Here is a 27,314-nt window from a genome sequence, read left to right on the forward strand (position 1 = left end):
GTGCTTGAGCCAAATAAGACAAGATGAGAATCTTGAGGAGGGGCAAGGAGCCCATGACATATTACAGTCTGAGAAATATGGTAGGGATGATGACAATGAGGACTATGATGACTGTCTATTGGACAGGGCCTGGGAACCAGATCAAGGTGATGAGGAGGTAATGACATCAAAGGAGTAGGGTGGTAGGGGCGATAAAGAGCAGAGCAAACTTAAAGTATAACTGTCGTATTTTTTATTTTTGGGAATATTGGATTGTGGTGATTAATATCTCCTTGGTGGCCCTATTTCAACTTTTCACTGTGTATTCAATTGCCCCTTAATTCCACAGTTTTGTTCCCTGTACTGCCTACTTTTACCTGTGCTTAAACTAGGGTTGCTAGGCATGGTCTGTCTATCTGTTGAAGGACGGAGCACGCAGCGTGCAGGCTCACATTACTGACAGCCAGGGACTGTAAGTAAATGATTAATGCCAGGTCCTCCCCAGCAGCTGATAACAGTGCCTGGGCTGTGTGCACTTCTCCCTGTCCCTGCGCTTGGCAGAGGCTCCCTCACTCAGCAGACTGGGACAATGCAGAGCTGAATCAGCGCACAACAGGGAAGGGAGATCTGCCATCTGCTCAGTGTATAAATGAAAGCGGCATGTGGTAAGAGGACCCCTTTGTGCTGCAGGAGATTAACCCTTTAGGGGGAAGGGCTCTGGTTACTGACACTTTTGGGGGGCTATTGTTACTGGCTAGTGAGGGCAGGCGGGATTAGCCTCAGGGTGAGGGCAATGGCGGACATCTTAACTGAATAGTGAAATTGCAGTTTTATGCAGACTGCTTGCTAAGGGCTGAATCTTATTAAATATGGGGTAAGTGCGTCTAATAGTAACTGATTCTGTAATATCATGTTATTAGTAACTACATATATGAAAATTGAAATTAGGGTCTAAATGTGACAGTTATCCTTTAAAGCCAAAACATCCAAAAAGACCTGCCAGATCTGCTTCTACTGTCAGCTCAGGAGCAGGTGATGCTGCTGTTGCTGGAGTGGGGTCCAAAAGCTGTCAAAACTTGGGCAAGCTTAAGTGGTGATAGCTCTGTGTAGGCATCTCTGTGTGGGAACTTTACATAACATTGCCTGCCAACAAAACCATTGTAGTGTTCAAGTTCTGCAGGCAAATAAAAAGATGTGGCAGTGAGGGCATCAATGTAGAAACTATGATTCTCTATCAGCACATGTATCGGCATCACAGGCTCACGTGGGAAAATTGAAAAGACCATGAATGTGAGCAAGGGCAATCTCCTCCTCCCCATTGTCATTCTAGTAGCATGGTCATCATCATTAGCTACTGCTTTCTTGTTCCTCCACTTCATCATCAGTCCTGCATAAGAAAATGTGCGGGCAAAAAACAACAATACGCTCCCAATAATCCATGTGCAAACTCAGGGGCGTAGCTAGAAATGACTGGGCCCCATAGCAAAAAAAAATTTATGGGCTCCCCCTCCCGGATCTCCCACCCCCACATACCTCTCAGACCTCGCCGCCACATCTGAAGCTCCTCATGCACTTGCGACAGTTACGCGTAGGACTGAGCACAGACGGTTGGTCACTGGCAACGCATTTGTGCCAGTGTAGGAAATGTATGAATCTAAAATTATATATAATATTTTTAATTACACCTCAGGTCAGACCACCAATCAGGCCCCCAATGTTAATCCGACCTCAGCTAACAGCCCCAATAAGATCCCCAATGTTAATAAGACCCCAATAAGACCTCAGATGATAACACCTCAGCTCAGACCCTAATATGAATGACCCCCAATCAGACCTCAGATAAGAGCCCCATGCCGCATAGCAGCCCCAGTAGCCTCATAGCAGCTCCCAGTCCCTCTCACCAGCCCCCAGTGCCTCTCCACCAGCCCCCAGTGCACCCTCCCCGGTATTAAAATCATTGGTGGGCAGTGCACCCTCCCCTGTATTAAAATCATTGGTGGGCAGTGCACCCCCCCTCACAGGTCTGTGTGGCGCATTGCTTATGCTTATAGCAATGCGCCGCACAGACCTGTGAAGAGTTAGAAGAAGGAGAAGCGCCCGGCGGCCACAGCGCATGTAAGTATGCTGCTAAGTAACTGGCCATGGCAGACAGGACTTCAGTAGCGTCCTGGCTGACATGGTAACTGCACGCTTCTTTTCATAATTTACTTGATTACCTTTTGTATCTACTGTTTCTCTAGCATTAAGTAAAAGCGATAAAACATCAATAAATTCCTGACGCTGAAACAGATAAATGGTAACCCAAAGGAGACCGTTCACATGGAAGTGCCTCCTTAGCACAAGTCTGTGCTACCCCCAGTTCATTTATCAAGCACAGGGAATAGCACAATTAACCCTTTCAGTAACAGGAGGAACCAAAACAGAAGGAACCCAGACACTAGCAACAGGATTAGAAACAGCAGGTTTAGGAACAAAACGAGTTAACAGAGAAAAAAATTCTGAAAAGAAATCAGAGGATGAAGGGACAGACTGAGAAGGTTTTCTCACCAACAGGCTGCCCCCGATGTGCAGGCAGAGTATCCATCATAGAGTGCTGCTGCTGTTCCAGCGCAGATGCTTGAAAAGAAGATCCAGGACATGAAGTGTTAACTCCATGTGCAGGCGCCGGGTGCTGATGCTCTGGTCAGCTGACCCTTGAAGCTCCGCCCACTGCAGAGCCGCGCTCTCCTCAGGCATCCTGTAGTAAAGACTCTCTGACGCTGCCATCAGCTGACACACATACATGCACTATTAACCCCTCAGGGACAGTTTTGCCATGTGTCCTCCAAGCAGTGCTGCTCTGCGGGGGCCCCTTTCATGAGGCATGTTTTGGCATGCAACCTGTCTCTAGGTGATGTAGACAAGTGTCCCCAGCCGCTGTGCGGACAGGTGGAGGGTGCGGAGGGGTGTGACAGCCAGGGAGCCGACAGGGAGGAGCCCGGCTCACACACAGGCCGCCCTCCCCGGGATCTCCTGTTATCTGATGTAATCCTCGCTTATATAGCCGGCTCCGTACACATCCATCCAGAATGGCTCTCCTGGCTTGAGGGGGCCCCGTGGGCCCCCCTGACTTAGGGGCCCGGTCGCAATTGCGTCCGCTGCGACCCCTATAGCTAAGCCAGTGTGCAAACTGACCACTCACTTGGCCAAGTTGCTGGCTGTGCAGTTGCTGCCATAAGACTTAATGGCCATAATTCCACTGCTATTAGGCAATTGATGTCAGATTAGCCCAATTGGAGGATACCTAGCTGCCATTATTTCTCAAAAGAGGCTTTTCTGCCTTGTACTCTCATTTGAGCCATTCATTGGAATTGTCACTGTGAGGAAATGTAATTTTCCTTGATATTTATATTGTAGCAAATGCACACATGTAATGAGGGATGGTGGAATAAGAACCGCTTTCTCATCTTGCGCTCTCTCCTGTCACCGTTGAGTACCCGCACAGACAATGTTGCATGTGGTGTGGAACAGGATCAGGAGCTAAGACTTGAAGAGGAGTTGGTGGTATAGGGGAACATGGAGTGTTCACTAATTCACCTAGTGGACGAGGCTGCCACTCATCATGGCACACATGGTGATGACGATGCTGGCCATGAACAAACATTCTGGACTGAAACAACTGGCTCCTCTGCTTGGTTGCCTACGTCCTGACAAGCATTTCATTAGCCTCAAGCAAAGGGAAGGCTATTGGATAGCCATGATTTTAGACCCTTGCTGTAAAAGGAAGAGGGAAAAATTTTAAGCTGTCCTCGAAAGGTAGGCAGTATTGGCATATTACCAACATACACTCTGTACCCAGCTTTCCACAGCTTTTACCTCGCAGACGCCCATCATTGCCCACCCAGAGTCACTGCCTTATCACATCTACCAGCATTCCTGCTATTAGAAGTAGCAGAAGCAGCAGCTAATACAGTTTGTTGAACACGAGCGAACAGTTTTTTCATCTGCTGTCCCAACCTGAAGCAATTTATAACAGCCTTATAATGTCTTTGTCACTGTCTGCCTGTCTGTCCTTTCCATACTGTGCTGCTGTGGTTGCTGCTACTACAACCCCTGCACATCTCCTGCCTTGTCCATCAAGTTCCATACTGTGCTGCTGCTGCCACTACTACTAGCCTACATAGCCACACATTTCCACACTGATCATTTTTAACTGGATTTTTGGAAAAAGCTATTGCTTCTTCACTTTCCAAAATGATATGCTACTCTCCAAAAAGGATCATTTTTGAATCACATAATTGAAAACAAGTCATTACTTTTTCTTATACTACCATGTGTATAAAAACGGTCAGGCATTTGCCTGAGTATTTATTGACAGTTTCTTTTTACTTTAAAAAGAATAACAGAATCAGTCAGTTTTTTACCCATAGTCATATATGTCACTTTCATTACTTATGCTGGCTTCTCGTTAAAGAACTTGAAAATAGTTAGGTAGAGTCCTAGGAGAGACCAGAGTGTCAGGGCAATCAAGGACTTTCATTTTGGGTTGAATCCAAAAACGATAGAATAGGAACAGAAACTAATTTCAGGAAATTCACTCATCTCTAAATATCATCTAAGTAGGCATGCTCTGCAGGTTCTGGAGATATTACAGTGGGGTGCAACTATGGAACCACTGAATATCATCACAGAATAAAGTACCTTCATCATCATCTTCTAGATAAATTAATTTTCTATATTTCTTCTTTCCTGGCCTTCTAGGTCTCTGTTTTCTATTTTTTTGGGGGTTGGACAATGATGATGTTGGTCTGTTCTGTGAAGGTTCTATAAGAAGGTATAAATTGTTTAACCAATGTTCACATTATGCTTGTCACTGCATTTTTAAGTCAAATGTATTCAATTTTACCACAGTATAGGTACCCCCCAAAATGTCAAAATCAATAAGATATATATATAATAAAATATGTACAGTATTTAAAAATGTATCTCAAGGAGTGCTCCAATAATGTAAATATATAGAGGGTCACTTATCAAACTGGTGTAAAGTAGAACTGGCTTAGTTGTCCATAGCAACCAATCAGATTCCACCGTTAATTTTGGACAGGAACTTTGTAAAATGAAAGGAGGAATCTGATTGGCTGCTATGGGCAACTAAGCCAGTTTTACTTTACCCCAGTTTGATAAATGACCCTCATAATGTATGCGAGTCTGTAGTTTCATTTTAGTTTGACCAGTATTCTCAAGACTTTGCACATCTATAGAGGAAAAGCTAGTGACCTATGCTGGCTATGCATATTGTGGTTCACTATCACTTTTCAACATTGAAAAATATAAGAACATTTTTATAAATCAGTTAAAATACATGCTTCTACACATACCGTACACAGTTTTACTTGATGTCACAAATCAGCTTGTAGATCTTAAACTCTCACAAGCAGGGTCCTCTCTCCTGCTGTACCAGTTTGTAACGCATCTTGTTCATGCTTATTGTACTTATTTTTGTATTATGTGTTTATACCCTTTTCTTATATATGGTGCCAGGGAAAAAATAACTTTTTAATCTAATATATAGTTGTGTGTGTGTGCGTATGTATGTCAAAAAATTTGGCACACAAGTACATCAAGTGTCTGGGAAGGTTTTAGGCCAGTTTCAGCTCTCTAGCATGTACCGTTCCTGAGATATTCCCCAAAAATGCATTAGCCAATAGAAGCCTGGTCACATGACCCTTATAAGCCAATAGAAGCTCGCAGGCCCTTAGTCTCCACATACACACAGTTTTACACCAGGTTTCCATAACAACCGAACAATTTTTCTCAACTGCTGTAGGTCCGCTTTAAAGGGGCAGGACACTGTGAATTATACTGTTAAGGGAGCAGAGTGCTGTTGAGATCACAGTTCAGGGGAAGGTTAGATGGCTATTCAGGCCACCCTCAAAAGACGGATTTAAAAACCCCACCCTCGATCCCGCTAAGTCATGCCCCTGACCTGATTAGGCCACGCCCACTCCGCAGCCGACAGGGATTTAAAAAATGAAGGTAAAAATGAAGTTCTGTCAGCTGCAGGGGTGGGAGGGAGGATGACTTTCTCCCTGCAGCTCACACTCAGATAGCACAGTGTTGCTGTCCGAGACTGAGCTGTTGAAAAGGACATCCCTGTGTCCATCCAGGCCCTGTGCCAGACGGAGGACAGGGAGCCTGAAAGCTGGACTTTCCACCCTAAAACCTCTGGCCACCCTAGGGGCAGGCTGCTGTAGACGTCACAGTTAAGGGGAAAGTCCGCTATGGAGGTCAGTGTTAAAAGGCAGATTGCTATAGAGGCCACTGTTAAGGGGGCGGGGTGTTGTGGAAATTACTATTAAGGAGACGGGGTACTGTGGAGGTCACTAATAAAGGGGTGGCTGCTGTGGAGGTCACTGTTAAAAGGGGCGGGGGCTGTGGAGGTCACTTTTAAGGGGCAGGGTACGGTGAAGGTCACAGTTAAGGGGAAGGTCCACTATGGATGTCAGTGTTAAGGGGCAGATTGCTATAGAGGCCACTGTTAAGGGGGCGGGGTGTTGTGGAGGTCAGATTTTAAGGGAACGGAGCTCTGTGGAGGTCACTTTTAAGGGGGTGGGTTATTGTAGAAACCACACGACATGGGGTATTGTGGAAATCCCTAATAAAGGGGCGGCTGCTGTAGTGGTCACTGTTAAAGGGGAGTGCGCTGTGGAAGTCACTGTTAAAGGAGCGGGGTACTGTAGATATCACTATTATAGAGGATACTGTCAATATCTTTTAATGACACACACAAACATTAAATTAAATAGATGAAATATACCAATGCAAAGCCGGGTCCTTCAGCTAGTACATAATAATAATAATAAAGAACCATTTTCATCTTCATTTTAAATAATTCCTTTAAGGACAGTTTCATGCAGACAAGCCCATCCTGTGCATCTGCAAGTCATCCCTGGTTGCCTTGGTCACTCGTATGTGTCATGATGCAAAGTAAAGAAAGTCCACCTTTCAAGACATCCCACTGAGTTTCACATGCAGTTGTGATGACATTATAATGATTCTTTTGTGTAGCCACCATTAAATGTCATCACTGTATGGTACCTTGTGTATCCTCTCCTGGAATTAAATTATATTTCTTCTTTCTCTGTCTTCTTGGGCTCCGTTTAGTTGTTTTTTTAATAGGATGAGAAACTTTTGGAATTGCTTTTGAAGGGTCTATAAAGTAAATGTAAAGGCAATAACCTAGCTTCATGTTTTATTAAATAGGATAGATCATATGTATCAACACAAGCATATGTTTGTCCCCATGGAGTTCAGCTGTATGGAAATTAATATGGTGTGAGCCTTAGTAAAGAACAGTAGAACACCCCATTATTAACCCTTTAATTTTCTTACAATACATGATTTTACTGACCGAACTATATTATGAAAATACAGAGGGTGGTCTCCAAGGCAAATATATATATAAAAAAGGGCCCCTTTCCTGCTTATTTCACACTACCACACTCATAGCAATTTGTGACAGCAGGTTTCTGGGTGCAGTTTTCATGACTTCATTTTTTTTCCATTCCCTCTTTGCTAACAGTGCAGCATCTGTTAACAACATATCACTGTGCAGGTTCATGAAAGTTGGAAGGAGGCCATCCTGGAATGATCCTCTTTCTCCACACTGTGCCACATCCTCTTTTACCCTTTGTGGTAGTAATAGTGACAGTGGCTACACATTGGTCCTTATTTATCAAGACCAGTGTGTGTGAATAGGGCCAGTGGTGCCAGAGGATGCATGTAATTTGTGAGGCGGCACAGGCTTTGTCATAAATGACATGGCTTCTCTGGCAGTCTACAGTTGCTCGGAGATTCTGTGGAGTTCAGTCATTTAGTTACACTGGTTTCTGGCATAAATAATGATGAATGTTCCAGGACCAATGACAACACTCAAACCCCGTCCTCATGATGCACCTTTTTGTGAACTTGACAAGGGCGGCATAAAATGCATATTGCGACAAAAAAAGTTGCAAAACCAGGGGGCATGGGGCGAGCCAAAAAAGGCACGGGGGAAGTTGAATTGATCCCATTGTATCCTCTACTCATTGCTATGGTCTTTTAGGCCAAGGTTTGATAAACATTATATAGCTATGTATTGAAATGTACCTTTGGCTTTATTTTGCAGATGCTTTTATATACATCTTATTAGAATAATATTCCTAAAATAAAGCCATTACAAATTACCTTTTCTGTCTAGGGGCACTTTATTAGCTCTCTCTGGCATTGCTTCATCTTTCTGAATGCGATCTATATTAACATGAATAACGTAATGAATATGAGCCATAATATACAGTATATTAATGCAATAGACACCCTTTGAGGCAACTTTTTGCATCAATGCCTTTTACTTTGGTTTTACTTTGGTTAAAAATCAACTCTCAATTTCTGAACTCCTGACAGCTCATAACTCATTTGCACTAAATCTGAATAAAGAGTGTGAATGTGAAAACTGGAGAAAAACTGTTGAAAACAGTTGTAATAAGGAGCAATTTCAAAAATGCTAAATGCCCCCAAAGGGGTTCATAAACTTTTCATAAATATACTCAAACCTCCAAATTTCTAGTTCTATAACAATTGTGTTATAGATAATAATTAGGGTTCCCCTATTGAACCACTGTGGGAAACAGAACTAAATAGACATCATCACCCATTGAAAGGGTTGTCTGATTTTGTAATACTGATGACCTGATAGATCATCAACATTAGATTGGCGGGGGGCTGTGTGCCAACACTCCCGCCTATCAGCCGTTTGAAGAGAATGCAGGGCTTGTATGAGTGCGGTGTTCTCTTTTCTGTTTATCTGATCATCATCGATATTGCAGTGACGAGCAGGTGTAATTACAACAACTTCATCCTATTCACTTTGATTTGATGGCTTCTTCCTATTCACTTGAACAGGAAGGAACTCTCCCATTGAAGTTAATGGGGATGGTGGAGTTGTAATTACACCTGCTCACCACTGCAATGTCGATGGTGAGCAGGTAAACAGAAAAGAGAAGGCAGGGCTCATTTGAGCACTGCATTCTTTTTAAACAGCTGATTGTGGGGTGCAGGGAATTGGCCCCCCTCCTGAGGATAGGTCATCAATATAGAAAAGGTGGACAACCACTTTAAATTGTATAAATATTCCAAGCCTTTCTGTTATTTTTGCTTCGCAGAAAAACTAAAGCCAGCTGACATTAAGTCATAGACATTCCAAACAGTTTAAAGAGGGGTGAAGACATGTAACAGTTAGTAAAACATTGAGGGTAATTTGTGATTTAATTTTCTTATATTTATTTTGGGTCTTTCCCTAGATTTAAAGGGTTTCTGTCACCAGAATTAACCCTATTAAACTAGCTGACATTAGTGATGTGCTAATGTCTGCTGAACCTAACTAGCCTATTCCTACTTTTATCTATGCCCTGTTACTCCAGAAATATAACTTTTATAATATGCCAATTAGCCTCTAGGCGCAGGCTGGGGGGCTTTGACCCTGCTCCTAGAAGCTCTGTTCTCCCACCTCTGGCCACACCTTGCTACACTAGATTGACAGGGCCAGGCAGCCTTCATCTCCAACTGCCGACCCTGTGCGCTGGGGTTCAGTATTCGGCGCAGGTGCAGTGAGGAAGCCGGCAGCCAGCGAGCACCTTTCACTCACTGCGCCTGCGGCGAATACTGAACGGGCAGCGCAGGCGTGACATTTACACGGCAGACAGGGCAGGCAGTAGGAGACCAACGCTGCATGGCCCTGTCAATCTAGTGTAGCAGGGTGTGGCCAGAGGTGGGAGAACGGAGCCTCTAGGAGCAGGGGCAACTAGCTTATTATAAAAGATATATTTCTGGAGTAACAGGGCATAGATAAAAGTAGGAATAGACTAGTTAGGTTCAGCTGACATTAGCACATCACTAATATCAGCTAGTTTAACCTCTTAAGGACACAGGGCGTACCTGTACATCCTGTGCAGTTCCAATCACCACCGCATGGCGGTCGGTGATCGGAACTGGGTACCTGCTCAAATCATTGAGCGGGCACCCTGGGACAATGTGACCCCCCCCCTACTCGTGTCGGCGATAGCAGCAAACTGCAGATAAATTCAGACCTGCGGTTTACTGCGTTTTACTTGGCTCTGATTGGTTGCAGCGGCGGACGGGCGCTTCAAATTATTGCAGCGCTCCTCTCCTCATCCTTTTGTGTCCGGGAGCCGAGGAGAGAGGAGCAAGCTGCACGGATCTCCAGAGCCAGCACGCCAGCACCCCCATCTGTGCAGCAGCACCCCCTTCTGACCCTTCACAGTAAAAGGTATTTAGGGAAAGGTTAGGGACAGGTTAGGTTAGGCAGGGATATTCAGGGAAAGTTAGTGGGGGGAAAAAAACGTCCAGCCACTGTTAGCACATCGCACACCCCACCACACACCCCACTATTTTTTTCAATTTTTTTGCCCTTTTTATTATAATTTTTTTTTGTCTGTTAGGTTTAGCGTAAGTACCTGAACACCTGTGCCACCATGCACACCAAATAAAGTTTAACACACACACACATGCGCACACACACACTCCCCTATGGCCCGCTGGATGTTCTTGGCCGAGAAGGCATACGCCCAGCTTGCCTCCGAGTCCGAGAGCCCCAGTGAGAACGAGGATGAACCCACTTTCCTTTTGTCATCTGAATCCTCATCCTCATCTAGTGAGGGGACCGCCATGCTAGGGATCCTGTGGCGTGTACTAATTTTCAAGCCAACCAGATAAGTCCACCTGAGCCCCCTACCGGTGAACTTGTCTGGTATACCCCAGAGCATTTTGAGCTTGCGATTCCTGATTTTGTTGGTCAACCAGGAATCCACAGATTTCCACAGTAGGCTTCACTGAATATGACTATTTAAGTCTTTTTTTCAGTGACCACTTTGTAAATCTGATGGTGGAGCAAACGAACCTGTACGCCCAACAGTTCATTGCTCAACACCCGGGCTCCTTTTTGGCTAGGGCCGGTGGCTGGACTCCGGTCAGTGCAGCCGAGATGAGGACATTTTGGGGCCTCGTGCTGCACATGGGCCTAGTCAAAAAACATAGTGTCAGGCATTACTGGAGTGGGAACGTCCTCTACCAGACCCCACTTTACAGTACGGCCATGACACGCACCCGGTTTGAGGCCATCCGGAAATGCCTGCATTATATAGATAATGCAACATGTCCCCCCTAAGGTGATCCTGCCTATGACCGCCTGTACAAAATCAGGCCGGTCATCGATCACTTTGGGGCCAAATTTGTGCAGGCCTATGTACCTGGTAGGGAGGTTGCGGTTGATGAGTCTCTCATTGCTTTCAAGGGGAGACTTATTTTCAGCCAGTATGTTCCCACTAAGCGGGCGAGGTATGGCGTGAAGCTGTGCAAACTTTGTGAGAGTACTTCAGGGTACACTTACAAGTTTCGTGTGTTCGAGGGGCGAGATTCCCATATTTAACCCCCAGAATGTCCCCCCCTCTGGGTGTTAGCAGGAAACTTGTGTGGGACCTTATGCACCCACTGCTTGATAAGGGTTACCACCTGTACGTGGATAACTTTTATACTAGTATCCATTTGTTCCAGTCTCTCGCCGCCAGATCCACGTCCGCTTGTGGGACCGTGCGGAAAAATCAACGCGGCCTCCCTACCCACCCCCTCCAGGTACCAATCCCCAGGCAGTGAGACCCGTGCCCTTACCATTGGAAACCTGTTGCTGGTCAGATATAAGGACAAGAGGGATGTCCTTGTACTGTCCACAATTCACAGTAACTGCATCATCCCTGTCCCTGTGCGAGGTATCGCGGCAAAGGTCCTCAAGCCTCGACTACAATCGGTATATGGGAGGAGTTGATCTCTCTGATCAAGTTCTCAAGCTATATAATGCCATGCGCAAAACCCGGGCATAGTACAAAAAAGTTGCGGTCAACTTGGTACAGGTTGCCTTGTACAACTCTTTTGTGCTGTCCCAGAGCGCTAGCAACACAGGGAAATTCCTTTAGTTCTATGAGGCAGTCCTCAAGGCCCTGATCTTTTCTGACTGGGAAAGAGCAGGTCGGAGTACCTCGGGAACTGGAGGCGCCCGGATCGTCCCTGGCCAACACTTTCCAGGTGTGGTCCCCCATACTGGAAAGAAGGGACGGACCCAACAAAAGTGCAGAGTGTCTCACAGGAGGGGGATACGGAAGGAAGCCATCACTCAGTGTGATACGTGCCCTGATCATCCGGACCTCTGCATTGACGGTTGCTTCAGGGACTACCACACTTCCACGGAGTACTAAATTTATAATCCCCTTCCCCAATTTTAGCAACTGACAATCGGAAAAAAACTATGGTTCTCAGACTTGAGACACTAAAACAGAAAAAAAAAAAATTCATAAATATAATTTTGTAAAACAAAAAAAATAAAAAAAAGTTGACATATTAGGTATTGCCACGTCCGTAAGAATCTGCTCTATACAAATACCCCATGACCTAACCCCTCAGATATTTTTTTGTCACCTTACATCACACAAATTGTAATAAGCAAGCAATCAAAAAGTCATATGCCCCCCCAAAATAGTGCCAATAAAACCATCCTCTCATCTCGACAAAAATTAGCCCCTACCTAAGATAATCATCTTAAAAAAAAAAAAAAATTGGACTTTTCGACTATGGAGATACCAAAATGTTTTTTTTTTGTTTATAAAAAGATAATATAGTGTAAAACATAAATCAATAAAAAAAAATGACATATTGGGTATTGCCTCGTCCGTAAGAATCTGCTCTATAAAAATACCCCATGACCTAACCCCTCAGATGAACATGGTCAAAAAAATAAAATAAAAACTGTGCCAAAACAGCAATTTTTTTTTTTAAATTTCCCCCTTTTAATCTGTTTTTTCCAGTAACAAAGCAAAGGTTAACAGCCAAACAAAATTTAATATTTATAGCCCTGATTCTCCAGTTTACAGAAACACCCAATATGTGGTCGTAAACTGCTGCAGGACCAAACGGCAGGGCACAGAAGGAAAGGAACGCCGTATGGTTTCTAGAAGGCAGATTTTGATGGCTTTTTTTTTTGGCACCATGTCCCATTTGAAGCCCCCCTGATTCACCCCTAGAGCAGAAACTCCATAAAAGTGACCCCATCTAAGAAACTACACCCCTCAAAGAATTCAAAACTGATTTTACAAACTTTATTAACCCTTTAGATGTTCCTCAACAGTTTATGGCAAATGGAGATGAAATTTCAGATTTTCTATTTTTGGTAACCTTGCCTCACAAAAATGTAATCTAGAGAAACAAAAAAATCATATCTACCCTAAATATAGTCCCAACAAAACTGCCACTTTATCCCATAGATTCCAAATTGGGGTCACTTTTTGAAATGTCTACTCTAGGGGTGCATCAGTGGGGCTTCAGATGGGACATGGTGTAAATAAACCAGTCCAGCAAAATCTGCCTTCCAAAAACCACACGGCACTTCTTTCCCTCTACGCCATACCGTGTGCCCATACAGTAGTTTACGGCCACATATGGGGTGTTTCTGCAAACTACAGAATCAGGACAATAAATAAAGCATTTTGTTTGGCTGTTAACCCTTGCTTTGTTACTGGAAAAAATGGATTAAAATGGAAAAGTTGAAAAAAAATTGAAATTCTCAAATTTCATCTCCATTTGCCAATAACTTTTGTGCAACACCTAAAGGGTTAACAAAGTTAGTAAAATCAGTTTTGAATACCTTGAGGGTGTAGTTTCTAGAATGGGGGCATTTTTGGGTGTTTTCTATTATGTAATCCTCACAAAGTGACTTCAGACCTGAACTGGTCCCTTAAAATTGGGTTTTTGAAAATTCTGAAATGTTATCTCCATTTGCCATTAACTCTTGTGGAACACCTAAAGGGTTAACGCCGTTTGTAAAATCAGTTTTGAATACCTTGAGGGGTGTAGTTTCTCAAATTGGGTTTTTGAAAATTTCTGAAAAATTTCTAGATTTGCTTCTAAACTTCTAAGCCTTGTAACATCCCCAAAATCTAAAATGGCATTCCCAAAATGATCCAAACATGAAGTAGACATATGGGGAATGTAAAGTAATAGGTATTGCTATGTATTATAGAAGAAAAAAAGAGGAAGGAAGCTCAAAGTACCAAACTAATAATAAGAAAGAATATATATTTTTATTAAGAAGACCAGGTAGCGCCATCCTGGTCTTCTTTCACACTTGGTCCCTCCTTGGTGAGTTTTAGATCACAGTCTTCCTGTCATGGCTTTGTGCTGCCGATGTTGAGACCTCTCACTTGGCCTGTAACTATTTATTTATTGGTATACTGCCTGTATATTTTTGTACTGCCAGTGTTCTAGCACATTATGCACCACAGCCATGGTGGGTTTCTCTATTGGTCTTTACTCACCTTTCATTATTCAATATATATAATTTTTTTGCACACTGGATTCATGAGTTGGTCATTGTACCTTACATAGATGTGTTTTTCTCATGATCTTAGTATTATCTCTATTATATTAATTTTTGTGATCAGTGTGTTCGTCCAGGGTGGCGCTCGTTTTCTCGTTTCTCCTCAATGTTCCCCTTACCTTGTCCTTGGCATCTATTATATGTTTGCTTTTTAATTATGTATTTAATAAAAATATATATTCTTTCTTATTACTAGTTTGGTACTTTGAGCTTCCTTCCTCTTTTTTTCTGCCATTACTTGTACCGAGTTATCTTCTTTCGGATACCCCAAAGCATCTACACGATATATATGTAGGCAGTGTCCTCTCTGTGTGCATTAGGGGTTATCCGGGGTCATTTTTCTCTTTTCTGACTATGTATTATAGAAGTAGAGAAATTAAAACTTGGAAATTTGAAAAATTTTCAATTTTTTTTTTGCATTTGGTATTTTTTTTTATAAAAATGATTTTTTTTAACTTCATTTTACCAGTGTCATGAAGTACAATATGTGATGAAAAAACCTCTCAGAATGGCCTAGATTAGGGTACTTTCACACTTGCGGCAGGACGGATCTGGCAGGCTGGTCTCCCTGTTGGATCTGTCCTTCCGCTGTTTCGCCGTATCGCCGGACCGCCGCTCCATCCCCATTGACTATAATGGGGACGGGGCGGAGCTCAAGTGCAGTCGGACATGCAGGACTTTTTAGTCCGGCGGCTTTCGCCGTGCTGTGCTGGAGCTCCACCCCGTCCCCATTATAGTCAATGGGGACGGAGCGGCGGTCCAGCGAAACAGCGGAAGGACAGATCCGAGAGGGAGACCAGCCTGCCGGATCCGTCCTGCCGCAAGTGTGAAAGTACCCTAAGTCATAGCGTTTTAAAGTTATTACCACATAAAGTAACACATGTCAGATTTGCAAAAAATTGCCCGGTCCTTAAGGTAAAATATGGCCATGTCCTTAAGGGGTTAAAAGCGTTAATTTTGGTGACAGAAACCCTTTAAGGAAACCCCCTTATCAAGAGAACAGTCCATATGAGTATTCCCATGTCTGTGTTGAAGCTGTACAATTATGTGCAGATTCAATATGGCATTATAGTATTTACACATTACGCTGGGGCCTTTTCCTTCTACACTCCCAAACTGCATCCAAGTCACCATAATTGCATCCAGAGTAAACAAAATGTTCATAGCAGAGGAGGAGAGCATGTAGGCATGAGTAAATATTAATAGCAACAATTTTTTTGTCAAATCAGTTCCTTTATTTCTGCGAATAAGTACCTCTAGTGCAGGGGTGGTCAACCTGTGGCTCTCCAGCTGTTGTAAAACTACAACTCCCACCATGCCCTGCTGTAGGATGATAGCTGTAGGCAGTCTGGGCATGCTGGGAGTTGTAGTTTTGCAACAGCTGGAGAGCCTCAGGTTGGCCATCCCTGCTCTAGTGCTTCATGAGAGGCAATGCAGAAATCGCTGAAACCTCTCTTCTCTATGTAAGTAGTTTTCCAGCTTTAGGGCTCGTTCACACAAACGTATTTTGCGTTCCGCATACAGTCCGTATATGGAACCATTCATTTCAACGGGTCCACAAAAGATGCGGACAGCACTTTGTGTGCTGTCCGCATCTGTTGCTCTGTTCCATGGCCCAGCAAAAATTATGAGTGCTGTCCTATTCTTGTCCGTTTTACAATATCAACACTGCGCTCCAGTATGATTTTAACCCCTTTTCTCTTTTTGCTCACTTTATCTGGAGGATCTTGTCTTTCCTTTCTGTGCAGGTCAGTAGCTTGCCACATGAGACAACAGTGCATCAGCATTGTTATCCCCCTTCCTCCGCTGCATAGAAAATAGTACCTCACTGTAGAGCTATGTAATGCTACCTCCTTCCTCTTAATTTATAAAGAGAGATATTAGTTTATACTTCTATGAATTTTGAAGAAGAAGCAAATGAATAAAAATGTCTGGGCCGCTTTGCTGTGAGATCACAGCTCCATCACTTAAAACAAAATGTAGAGAGCAGGGAAGCTACTGAACATGTTAGTCCGTCCAATAGGGAGCGCCCCGTTCTTTTGTTTCTAAATTCCTTTAAACATAGTAACTGGCTGCACCACATGAAGCCAAAATGAATAAAAGTAGAGAGTTCAGAACACTTCTTTGGAGGACGGCATTAAATCATATATGTTATTGGTTTCACCACATTCTAATGATTTGTATTTGCTTTATATGAGATCTAATAGATCCTGGGTAAGGGTATTTTCACACTAGCATTTTTGTTTTCCGGCATAGAGTTCCATCCCAGGGGCTCAATACCGGAAAAGAACTGATCAGTTTTATCCTAATGCGTTCTGAATGGAGAGCAATCTGTCTTTTTGCCTTTTCAGGACGGAGATAATACCGCAGCATGCTATGGTTTTATCTCCGTCAAAAATTCTGGAACATGTCTGACAAATGCATTGAAATGCTGGATCCGTCTCTCCGCTGTCATCCGGAAAAACGGACACGGCATTTTTTTTTTTCAAATTTTTTGCAGTCTGAGCATGTGCAGACCGCAAAAGATGTGAAAAATAAATAAATGCCGGATACATTTTTCCGGATGACATCGGAGAGATGGCTCCGGCATTTCAGACGGATCAGGAACGGAACTGCCTGCCGGATTCCTCTGCCGCAAGTGTGAAAGTACCCTAAAGACTAAAACAATATCCTAAAAATCCACAGAATTGTGTGGAGTGACTTCTTTGCCTAGATTTCACAGAATTCTACTTTGTTGCAGAACATGCTGGTTTTACTGTTTAGAGGGGGGATATATATATATATATATATTTTCTTCATTTTATTGAACCATGTTTTATCATGCATATTTGAGTCAAATGAAATGACCACAGTCTCTCGATCTGCATTACCCCGGCAAATCAAATCGTATTCTAGTAAAGTGTATTGTATTCTTTCTGCTAAAAATAAATAAATAAAATCATATAAAATTGTGCAATTATAAGTATGAAAAATCAAAGACCACAATCAAAGGCCTCTACCTTTTGGTACATCTTCTGCCACTGTGTCTGGTTTCCTAGTGGGTCTTGAAAGTCTATTTTTTTCATCATGAAGCGGCTGATCTTGAGATGAAGGAGGAAGTTCTGGTTCTTTGATAGAAATATTAATAGATTAGCATAGACAGTATCACAAGCAAAGCATTTTTTGTCATTTAAGACATCAAGAAAGCTGGGAGATGTAATGTTTACCATATTGATTTTCTCTAATCTTACTAAGCGATAGGTTATATTCAGAAATTGTATGAAATATTCAACAATTTGATAAACAAGGTCCATTTAAGATCTAGATAGATGTCTGGTTTCAAATGATTCTGTGTTGAAGAATCCCACAAACACTAGGTGTTTCAAAGCATAAGCCTTTGAAAGACCTTACGTTTGCCAAGACTCTTCTACACAGTATTACTGGGGACTCGCCCTTCCTGCTGCAGCATGCACGAAGATTGTGTGCTGACCAGATTCATCTATATACTGGTTTCAAATTATAGACTAGAGAGTCTAGCCAGACTAGAGAGTTAAAAGTGTTCCTGGAGTAGAATATTGAAGACCTATCCTCAGGATACCATCTATATCTGATTGGTGAGGTTCAGACACCTGTGACTGTCACCGATCAGCTGTTTAAAGAGGCCGAGGGCCTCCAGTGGGCAATGTGGCTTCCTCACAGCATACCAAGCGCAGTGTGGTAAACTGTATAGTGGCTGTGCTCGGTATTGCATTCTAGGTCCATTCATTTGAATGGGACTGAACTGCTCATAGTCCATGTTAACGATTAACTTGACATTACCAGCCTAAGATGAGGCTGCAGCAGTAACTAGAGTGCCATGGCCTCTTCAAACAGCTGATTGATGGGGGTATCAGGAGTCGGACCCCCACCAATAAGATATTGATGACCTATCCTGAGAATAGGCAATCAATATTTTACTCCTGGAAAACCCCTTTAATCCCAGTGCATGTGTCCAGTAGTAGGTATGGAAAACAAATAGCCTGTCAGTAGAACTTCATGAGAACCTCCTTTCTGGATACATTCTCTTTCCCTAATTGATTTCAATTCATGAAAATTATAGTTTCGTTTGGGAATCTGTTTAAATATAATGGGGGCAATTTAACAAAACCGGTGTAAAGGAAAACTGGCTTAGTTACCTAAAACACAACCAATCAGATTTCAACTTTCATTTTCCAAAGGAGAAAAATTAAAGAGGTGGAATCTGACTGGTTGCTATGGGCGACTGAGCCACCTCTACTTTACACCGGTTTTGATAAATCCCCACGAATTTCTGTATTAAGACTTCTCTTTTAAGAAATTATGTTTATTTAAGATACTTACTGACACAATATTCTTTATAATCTAGGCAGCATCTCCCAATTTCTGTACAGCTAGGATCACAATCGCATGTCTGTCCTCTTATAAAGCCTTCATGGCATCGTCCTTTGCATGAGCCCTCTGAATAAAATATTTAGTGAGTCAATAACCAGTTCACACACCTTTATTTTATACCTGGAGAGAGAAATTGGGCCCTCTTGTTTCTTGCCTCAATGCCTACTTACTATACCTTGTACTTTCTGAGCAGTAGCTGAAATATCTTATCTTATTTGCAAATGATATGGTAATCCATTAAAGCTAACATACTTCTTTCATAAACTACTTGGTATAAGCTATAAGGAACTTACCTGTAGTTCAGAAGAAAGCGGTCCAGTTGCACCAGAATATTAGCGTGAAACGAAGAGATACCTGAAAGTCTTCGCTAGATAATTGCAGTGTATGGTCAGACCCCACAGTGATCTTATGCACAGCAATTATTGCACTTATTTCAGTAAATATTACATGTCATAGACAGTCATATCAGTCTGTGGAAAGAGAACGGATCCAATGTACCCTCCTGTAGACTAATATTTATTGGCAACAACTCTGCAATCTACCACAATCGGGTAGCACGGAAATCCCTGCAGTGGAGCCAGACTTTTATGCACATAGTAAATGCAGAGTCCACGTGCATATTTTGGGATTTTCACATATTGACATACGGTATTACCTACTAATAGACATACAGTAATTGATGGCCATATTACTACAGAATAGCAATATATTCCATTTGCCGTTTTCTACTTGTTCCTGAATGTTTTTGTCTTCCTAATTGCTGGAAGGGTTAACACTAAATAATAAGGCTGCCAGCATCTGCTTAATGTTTCTTTTTTTTAGTAAACTTAATAACGTTCTTATTATGTCTTATGTTGACTGTAATAGAGTCATTTAAATGTACTAGGTAGTATGAACATATATAAATGGTGTTCAGAGACGTAGTTCCTGCTCTGGAAGAATATGGAAACGCCAGTGAGCGGCTCCTCTTTTTGGCTTGTAGTTTCCATAGATTCACTGACATGGGGATAGTGAGTTGCATTGGAAATCATGCTGCTTGTTAGTGTTGCCAGTTACCTGTTGTGCAAACTTTCTTGTAGTCGTTACAACATTCCAAAAAAGACATGCAGTTATAATCACAGTGGCATGGATCTGCCCGAACATAGCCTTGACCACATCTTCCAACACAGCTTCCTTCACCTAGAATTGAAGACAATGAAAACAATGTTTTCGTGCAACCAAAAACACCAGATTTTTTTAGCCAAAGTTGAAAAATGGTAAGCTGGGGTATGGACTGAATGTCATATGATGGCAAATACTTAGGATCCATAATCCTAGACACGTTGTAATCAATGGTGTCGATTTTTTAATCTCCATCTTCCAAGAACCATATTTTTCCATCAATGTAACAATATGTTTTTTTTGCAGGATGAGTTGTGTTTTAATGGCACCATTTAATGTACCATTTAATTATTATTTTTTGACGGGATTCAAAATAAAACAAAATTCTGCCATTGGTTTTTGAGTTTTCTTAATGTTATGGTTTTCACTGTGTGGTAAAAATTACACGCTAACAGTATTTTGTAGGTCAGTACATTTACAAAGACACCACATTTCTTTAGTTTTGGCTATGTTTTACTATTTAAAGGGAATCTGTCACTCCAATGTTGGACTATTATCTACTGCAGTAATACATGAAAAATACTGCAGATAAGGAGTCCAGATTGCTATTTTTTTTATATTTCTACTGCCTCTTATTCCTCTGCTGTCTGTACTCAGAGCTGTGCTGAAATACATGTATCTCAGTGAAGCTTTAGGCACTGACAGCTGGGTAATGTGGGGCAGTAGGAAAAAAAAAATAGTGATTTGGACTCTTTATCTGCAGGGCTTCTCATGTATTACTATAGATAACAATCCAAAATCGGGGTGACAGATTTCCTTTAAAAAAATAAAAACAAACGGGCTCATTTATAAACTGTTATACACCATTTTTGTAGCATGGGATTTTTGCAACAAAATCTGTGACTTTTCCCCACTTTTCCCCACTCACGCCACACGGCCTGTGGGAGGAAGTGGCAAACTTATGTAGAGGCCTGCACTTCTATATAACTTTGACACTTCCTCCAGCAGCACAGGGGGACTTAAGACTGGCATGGAAACGTAAGTCTTAAGAAATGTCACCCAAAAATGTTAAAAACTTGCTTTATAATTGTACATTTTTTTTTTTTATAAATGCTCTATATTCTGAGACTTATAACTTTAGGTGTCCATTGAAGGGGCTTGCTTTTGGTGAACAAGTTCCAGTTTTTAATGGTACCATTTTGCGGTACATAAAACCTTTTGATTACTATTTATTAATTTTTTTGGAGGTAAGGTGATCCAGTAACAGCAATTTTGCATTGTGTTTTATATATATATATATATATATATATATATATATATATGGCATTTACTGGTGGGATAACTAACATTATATTTTTAATAATTAGGAATGCAGCAATACCAATTACTTTTGTTTTGTTATTGTTTATACTTTTTTATAGTATATTAGATTTTTTTTTACTTTTAATATTTTTTATGTGACCTGTTATTCAGGACATGATAGCTCTCCACATAATGTGATAAGATGAGATACAAGGCAGGTACAGTTGAAAATATGCAGGGAGGCATAGCATCTTAGTTCAGCAATTTTCTCTTATAGACAATAGGAGCACTACTACTTAAGGGCCCGGGGCAAACTGGGAGCTTAAAGTGGCCCTGTGTTGTAACCATGTCCAGATTGAAAGAAGGTTAAGCAACACAAGTAGGCAGCATCAGCAATACCATAGTGCAAAATACAATCTCATCACAACTATATACCACCATGCAGCACAATATACTGCCCCAAAAGCTGTCCCTCTGTGGTGGCCATCAATAGATGCCATTTCCTGTCCTCCTCCAGTTGTCTCTAATTAAGATATGGGGCAGGGGGCTTAAAAGGTGATATGTGGGCCACAGCAGATGAATTCAGGAGGTGATGTGTGGTTGCTGGCCGGGTTCATGACTACCCGATTCTCTCAGTATCAATTACTCCTGTAAGAAGATTATGTACCCAGCCAGCGGCAGAGAGGAGGCTTGGAGGCCCCCTGGATATCGGCCCACTGGGAAATTTTTCTGTAATGTCTAATGTTCGTTATAGGGCCTAACAAGGGGCACAGAAGGGGACACATTATGTGGAGCACAAATTGGGACTTCATTACTTTGTGGATCCCAATTTGGAGTACTTTTACTGTGTGGGCCATTATCATTATGTGGGGCACTATCTGTTTGCCACTATTATTTTCTTTCAACTGCCTGGCACTATTGTCTGTGGGGAACTATTGTCATCTGTGAGTTAAAACCTAGAAGATTAGATTAATTTCCAAGTCCCATAATTTTAGGCGCAATTTTTCGGGTGGCCTATCATATCTCTTTATCTAACGCTTCTCTATTCACCTTCATTCAACATTTTTCCTGAGTGCTTGATCCCTTATTCAACAGTATCCACCACACTCAATGCACCCAGAAGCAATACAGATACCTGCTGATGACTGGCCATATACACTCCCCTATTTTGCTAAGATGGCTGGACCATTGTGCAAAACAGGCATTTTTTACCTTTTGTGCCACCCCTACTTCCTCATAGATTGTAAGCTATACATAGTATCATAGTAACATAAGTCTGAAAAAAAGACATCTGTCCATCCAGTTCAGCCTGTTAACCCACAAGTTGATCCAGAGGAAGGCAAAAAGGTAGAAGCCAATTTTCCTTATTTTAGGGGGAAAAAATCCTTATGTTTTGACTTATTACTATTGGATGCCTGATAAATTGCTACGAAATATGGATTATTATTATTATTCATTAAACCTGTGGCGTTGAAGGAGTTATCCCATACAAAACATTTATCATCTATAGACTGCTGGGAACCCCACTAGAATTTCACGAGAAATTTCAATGGAGCACTAGTCACATATGCATCCTGCTGCGTCATATAATTGGGGGAATTTATCATGAGGAGTATAATTGAAGTCAGTTTTGCTTCATTCTGCATTGGAGTACTTTATGCCACATTTCTTAAATGTCTCATCTTGTTTGATACATTTTTCTTATCCTTAAACCTAAAACTTTTGTCTAGAAAAGCTACTCCTGTTTTCCTACTCCACCCCACTTCTGCAGTAGGATTGTGACTTTTTTTTACAAATTAAAAAAAAAAAGTCTCAATGATAAATCTGGAGTGAAACTCATTTACATCGCTAACCACGCCCACTTTAACACCCACATTACGAAACTGGAGTGTGTGGAGTAAAAATGCAAAACTACGTAAAAATGCGTAAACCAGTGCAAAAAGCCAGTGCAGAATTCTGGAGTGAAGGAAAGATAAATCAGGGCCAATGTCTTTGGAACTGATGGAGAAAGCTGATCCGTTTAGTAGATTATCTTCATTAAATTAGAATTTTACAGATTTGTTTTGCCAAATTTTGTAAATAAAAGTGATGTAAATAATGGATGCATAGCTCTAGGGGATTTGACTGATGCAGAAGTGTATTGGTTTGGACAAGTAAAGTTAGGATTATTTTTATTTTTGCGTTTTTGCAAAAACTATAAAATACAGCAAGAAGAGTCTTTGGGTCTTATAAATACAACCAGAACTGAAAAATTCATACACAAAATGTAAAAACTGAAAGGCATGCAAAGGAAAAAATGAAAATCTAAGGCACTGTTCACGTGGCTTCTTATGTCTATTCTTGGAATAGACAACAATGGTAGGTGGATTCTTTGTGTCAGCCAGCTGTTATTTCTGATGACGCCATGTGAACAGGGCCTTAGGCCACTGTCAAACGATTATATTTTGGTAAGTATGTCGCATTAGTATTCGGAAACCAACGCCACTAATGGAACAGAAGCTGAGATCAAGTATAATGGAAAGGTTAATTCTTCATCGTTTTGCACTGGATCCTGGTTTTGGTTTACACAAATTTTGACAAAACACTCAGTGGCCTTAGTGTAAGGCATAATTAGTCTTTTAATTTTTATTCTGAAATGTTCAGTTTAACTAAAATAATCATTCTGCGTTTTACAGTTAGATTTTAAGATGATCAGATACTCAGAACATGTGCAGTAATGGATTACAAAAATACATATTACAGCAACATTTTTAGAGTCACAGCTTCAGTTTATATGACAGTTGTACAGTAGCATGATATGGGCTCCATTGATTGGACTTTAAATGGTTGCTGTCGTACAAAGGGAATCCCGAGTGTTGGACCCCACCGGTCAGATACTAATACTATCCAGAGGATCAGTTAGAATATCTTGGAAAACCCCTTTAAAGAGGACCTGTCACCAAAAAAAAATAAAAAACTGTGCGGTCTGCAGACAGCATGTTATAGAGGAGAAAATGCTGAGCAAATTGATAGTTTTATGGGAGAAGACTTACTAAAATGTGTAATGTATTCATTTAAATCTCTTATTTTTCTATGCTTAGGAGTCATGTGGAGGAGGCCTACTTACTGACTGTAAGCCCCCATGATATGTGCCAATAGCCCCCATATCATGTGCCAGTAGGCCCCATATCATGTGCCAGTAGGCCCCACCTTATCATGATCCAGTAGGCCCCCCCTTATCATGATCCAGTATTGTACCTATATAAAAAAAAAATAAACACTTATACTTACCTCTAGCGATGCGATGCAGGCCTCTTCCGGGCTGTGTCCCTCGCTATACGGCTCAGGCGGCGCGATGACATCATCGTGCCGCCTGCACCGGCCTCTGATAGGTTGCCAGCACTAGGCCGGCAGCCTATCAGACGAACAGGAGGGGACACACCTCTCCCTCCCCTGCCGCAGCATATTAGGCATCTGTATCGCCGTCCTGAGGATGAGCGCTTCCGCTTCCTGCTGTGCCCTGCCGCCGGTTGCCCCCACTTGCCACCAGGGCCGCAGCCTTGCGGCACTCAGGCCTGCCGGCCTACTGGGAAATTTCCCGGTTCCCGGCAGGCCAGTCCGGCCCTGGTACAGTAACCCGTGTGGAATACTTGCTGGATGTGGGGCCTTGAGCGACCTCTGTCCTTCAGGGGCGTACATAGAAATCATTGGGCCCCATAGCAAAAATCAGAATTGGGCCCCCCTAACCCCACCCACTACCCACCTGTGGCCCATTCCACTACTAATTAAACCGTTAGGGATAAATAACTTAAAAACTAACTAAAATAATATTTTCCCGTAAGGTTTTGCTCTGGAAATTATTAACGTATTTTGAAGTAGACATGGTTCCATGCGTATGTAGCCTACTACTGACAATATAAATCCTTAAAGGGGTATTCTCGTTTCAAACTATTCCCTATCCACAGGATGTGTACACTGCTCAAATATCTCCGGAATTCCCATAGAAATTTATAGAACGGCCGTGCACATGTGCAACTGGCCCCTCAGTTCATTTCAGGCTTCAGAGAGTACAGGGCCTCCATTTTCGTGGATAGGGGATAACTTGAAAGAACCTGAATAACCCTTTAAAGCAGGGATGTCCAACCTGCAGCCGTCCAGCTACTGCAAAACTACAACTTCCATCATGCAACAGCTGTAGGAACGCAGGTTGGACAACCCTAACTTAAAGTACACATAAACTAAATGAAGTTTATTAGTACCTATTATAAGCGCCATAAGATTACTTTCTCCCATACTTTCGTACACCGCTGATATGACAGTGGTGTACAGAAGTACAGATTTCACTAGGGCTGCAGCAAGTGATGTACAGCACACATCACTCTTCCTGCCTGTCTGCTAAAGCCTGGAACAGTGGGCACAGGCAGGAAGAGTGATTTATATGAGAGCAGAGCTGAAGGAGCGCAGGGCAGGAGCTTGCATAGCATCGTTCCTCCTGCTTATGACCACTCTGCACAGCACCCCCCCTCCATGAACTCTTCTTAATGCTAATGCAACAGAGTTCATTGGGGGGTGGCTGCTGGGACATCATTGTCTATATAAGCATCAATAGCAAGCAGCGTTCATGGGGGGGCCGTTTGAGGCACACTGAGTCTCTTCTCTATATGATAAGATTATGTAGAGGGCAGTGTGCCCCCCCCATTAACTTTATTTTTTTTACTTTTGACAGTGCACAGCTGCACAGCACTTACTTTGTCTGTAACTGTGCAGGGCACGCCATTATCAGTCTGTGGGGATTGGAGTTCGTCTCTGGGTGGTTATAAATCACTGAGCCGGGCAGGCAGTGCTGTGAACTTCTGAAGTCCAGCATCCCGCCCGCTCAGTCCTGTCTCTGTCTACTCTACTGAGCTAGGCTAGCCAATCAGCAGCAGGCTATTAACGCTGCTAAATGCTGATTGGCCAGTTCAACACCCGGCAGACAGACAGAGAGAAGCGCACTGTCATAGGCTGGCTGGGGACTGTCTGTCACTGCAGGAGCCGGCAGGAGGATTGATAAAATATGTAAGGGGAGGGGGGCCCTGAGCACAGGAGAAGTGATAGTGGAGTCACAGCAGCTATGTTAGTGTAATTAGGGGCGGGGCCTTCCATCCACTCCGGGCCCCCCCCTTCACGGGCCCCATAGCAGCTGCGTGGTCTGCCTCTATTGTAGGTACGCCACTGCTGTCCTTAATAGTGATGATCAAGCATGCTCGGCCGAACATCTGTTTGGCTCGAGCATCTCGATGCTCGGCACATGGTGGTATTCGGCCCAATACTGCATGTGCTCGAGCGCAATGTTCGAGTCTCAGCCCTGCACGTGTCTTGGCTGCTGCGCAATCAATAAACGTGCAGGTAAGTACTGCCCTCACTGTAATGCCGTAGCCATGTTGGCTGCTGGAATTACAGTGATTGGCTGGTCGGAACGCGTCATCGAGTGCTATATATCACCAGATGATGCATGTTCGGCTCCTTCTTAGTCAGGGAGAGCTATGCTGAGGAAGGGACAAACAGTGTAGGGAGTGAAATAGAAATAATATTATTAGAAAAACTTTTCAGAGACCCAAAAGTCCTAAGGACTATTGTGTGTGACAGCAATATCTATTTTTAGCGCATCCTGTACTAAATAGCGTACAATAGTTAGGCCACTGCAGACAGCGACATTAGCTGCGTCACATCTCCAGTGTAAAGTGTGCGCATCCAAAAATATCTGACATACAGTGTACTTTTTCCATAGACGGTGTCCTCTTCTGACAGTGACATAACCAGTGCCACATCTGGAGTGTAACGTGTGCACTTGAAAAATGTATCTGTGACATCCAGTGTACTTTTTCCGCAGACGCTGTCCGCTGCGGACAGTGACATTAGCTGCGCCACATCTCCTGTGTAAAGTGTGCGCATCCAAAAAATATCTGACATCCAGTGTACTTTTTCCATAGACTGTGTCCGCTGCGGACAGTGACATTAGCTGCACCACATCTCCAGTGTAAAGTGTGCGCATCCCAAAAATATCTGACACCAGTGTACTTTTTCCTTAAACGGTGTCCGCTTCTGACAGTGACATTAGCTGTGCAAC

The 27,314-nt window shown here is 42.6% G+C and overlaps 1 protein-coding gene across 3 annotated transcripts in view; it reads right to left on the minus strand.

Annotated features, from left to right (window-relative positions):
• Positions 1–27,314, minus strand: part of PRG4 (proteoglycan 4) — a 152,455-nt gene that overhangs the window by 111,729 nt on the left and 13,412 nt on the right. For 2 of the 3 annotated variants that reach the window (XM_044301040.1, XM_044301039.1), the window contains exons 3-5: positions 19,880–20,002; positions 18,773–18,889; positions 17,434–17,541 (exon numbers count right to left, since the gene is read on the minus strand). In XM_044301040.1, coding sequence (XP_044156975.1) covers positions 17,434–17,541; positions 18,773–18,889; positions 19,880–20,002 — 348 coding nt within the window. Of the gene's footprint in view, positions 1–4,659; positions 4,783–7,056; positions 7,171–8,184; positions 8,248–17,433; positions 17,542–18,772; positions 18,890–19,879; positions 20,003–27,314 lie in introns of all 3 variants that reach the window. The other variant, XM_044301038.1, reaches the window with a different exon arrangement.

Source organism: Bufo gargarizans, chromosome 7, assembly GCF_014858855.1.
Source record: "Bufo gargarizans isolate SCDJY-AF-19 chromosome 7, ASM1485885v1, whole genome shotgun sequence".
NCBI lineage: Eukaryota > Metazoa > Chordata > Amphibia > Anura > Bufonidae > Bufo > Bufo gargarizans.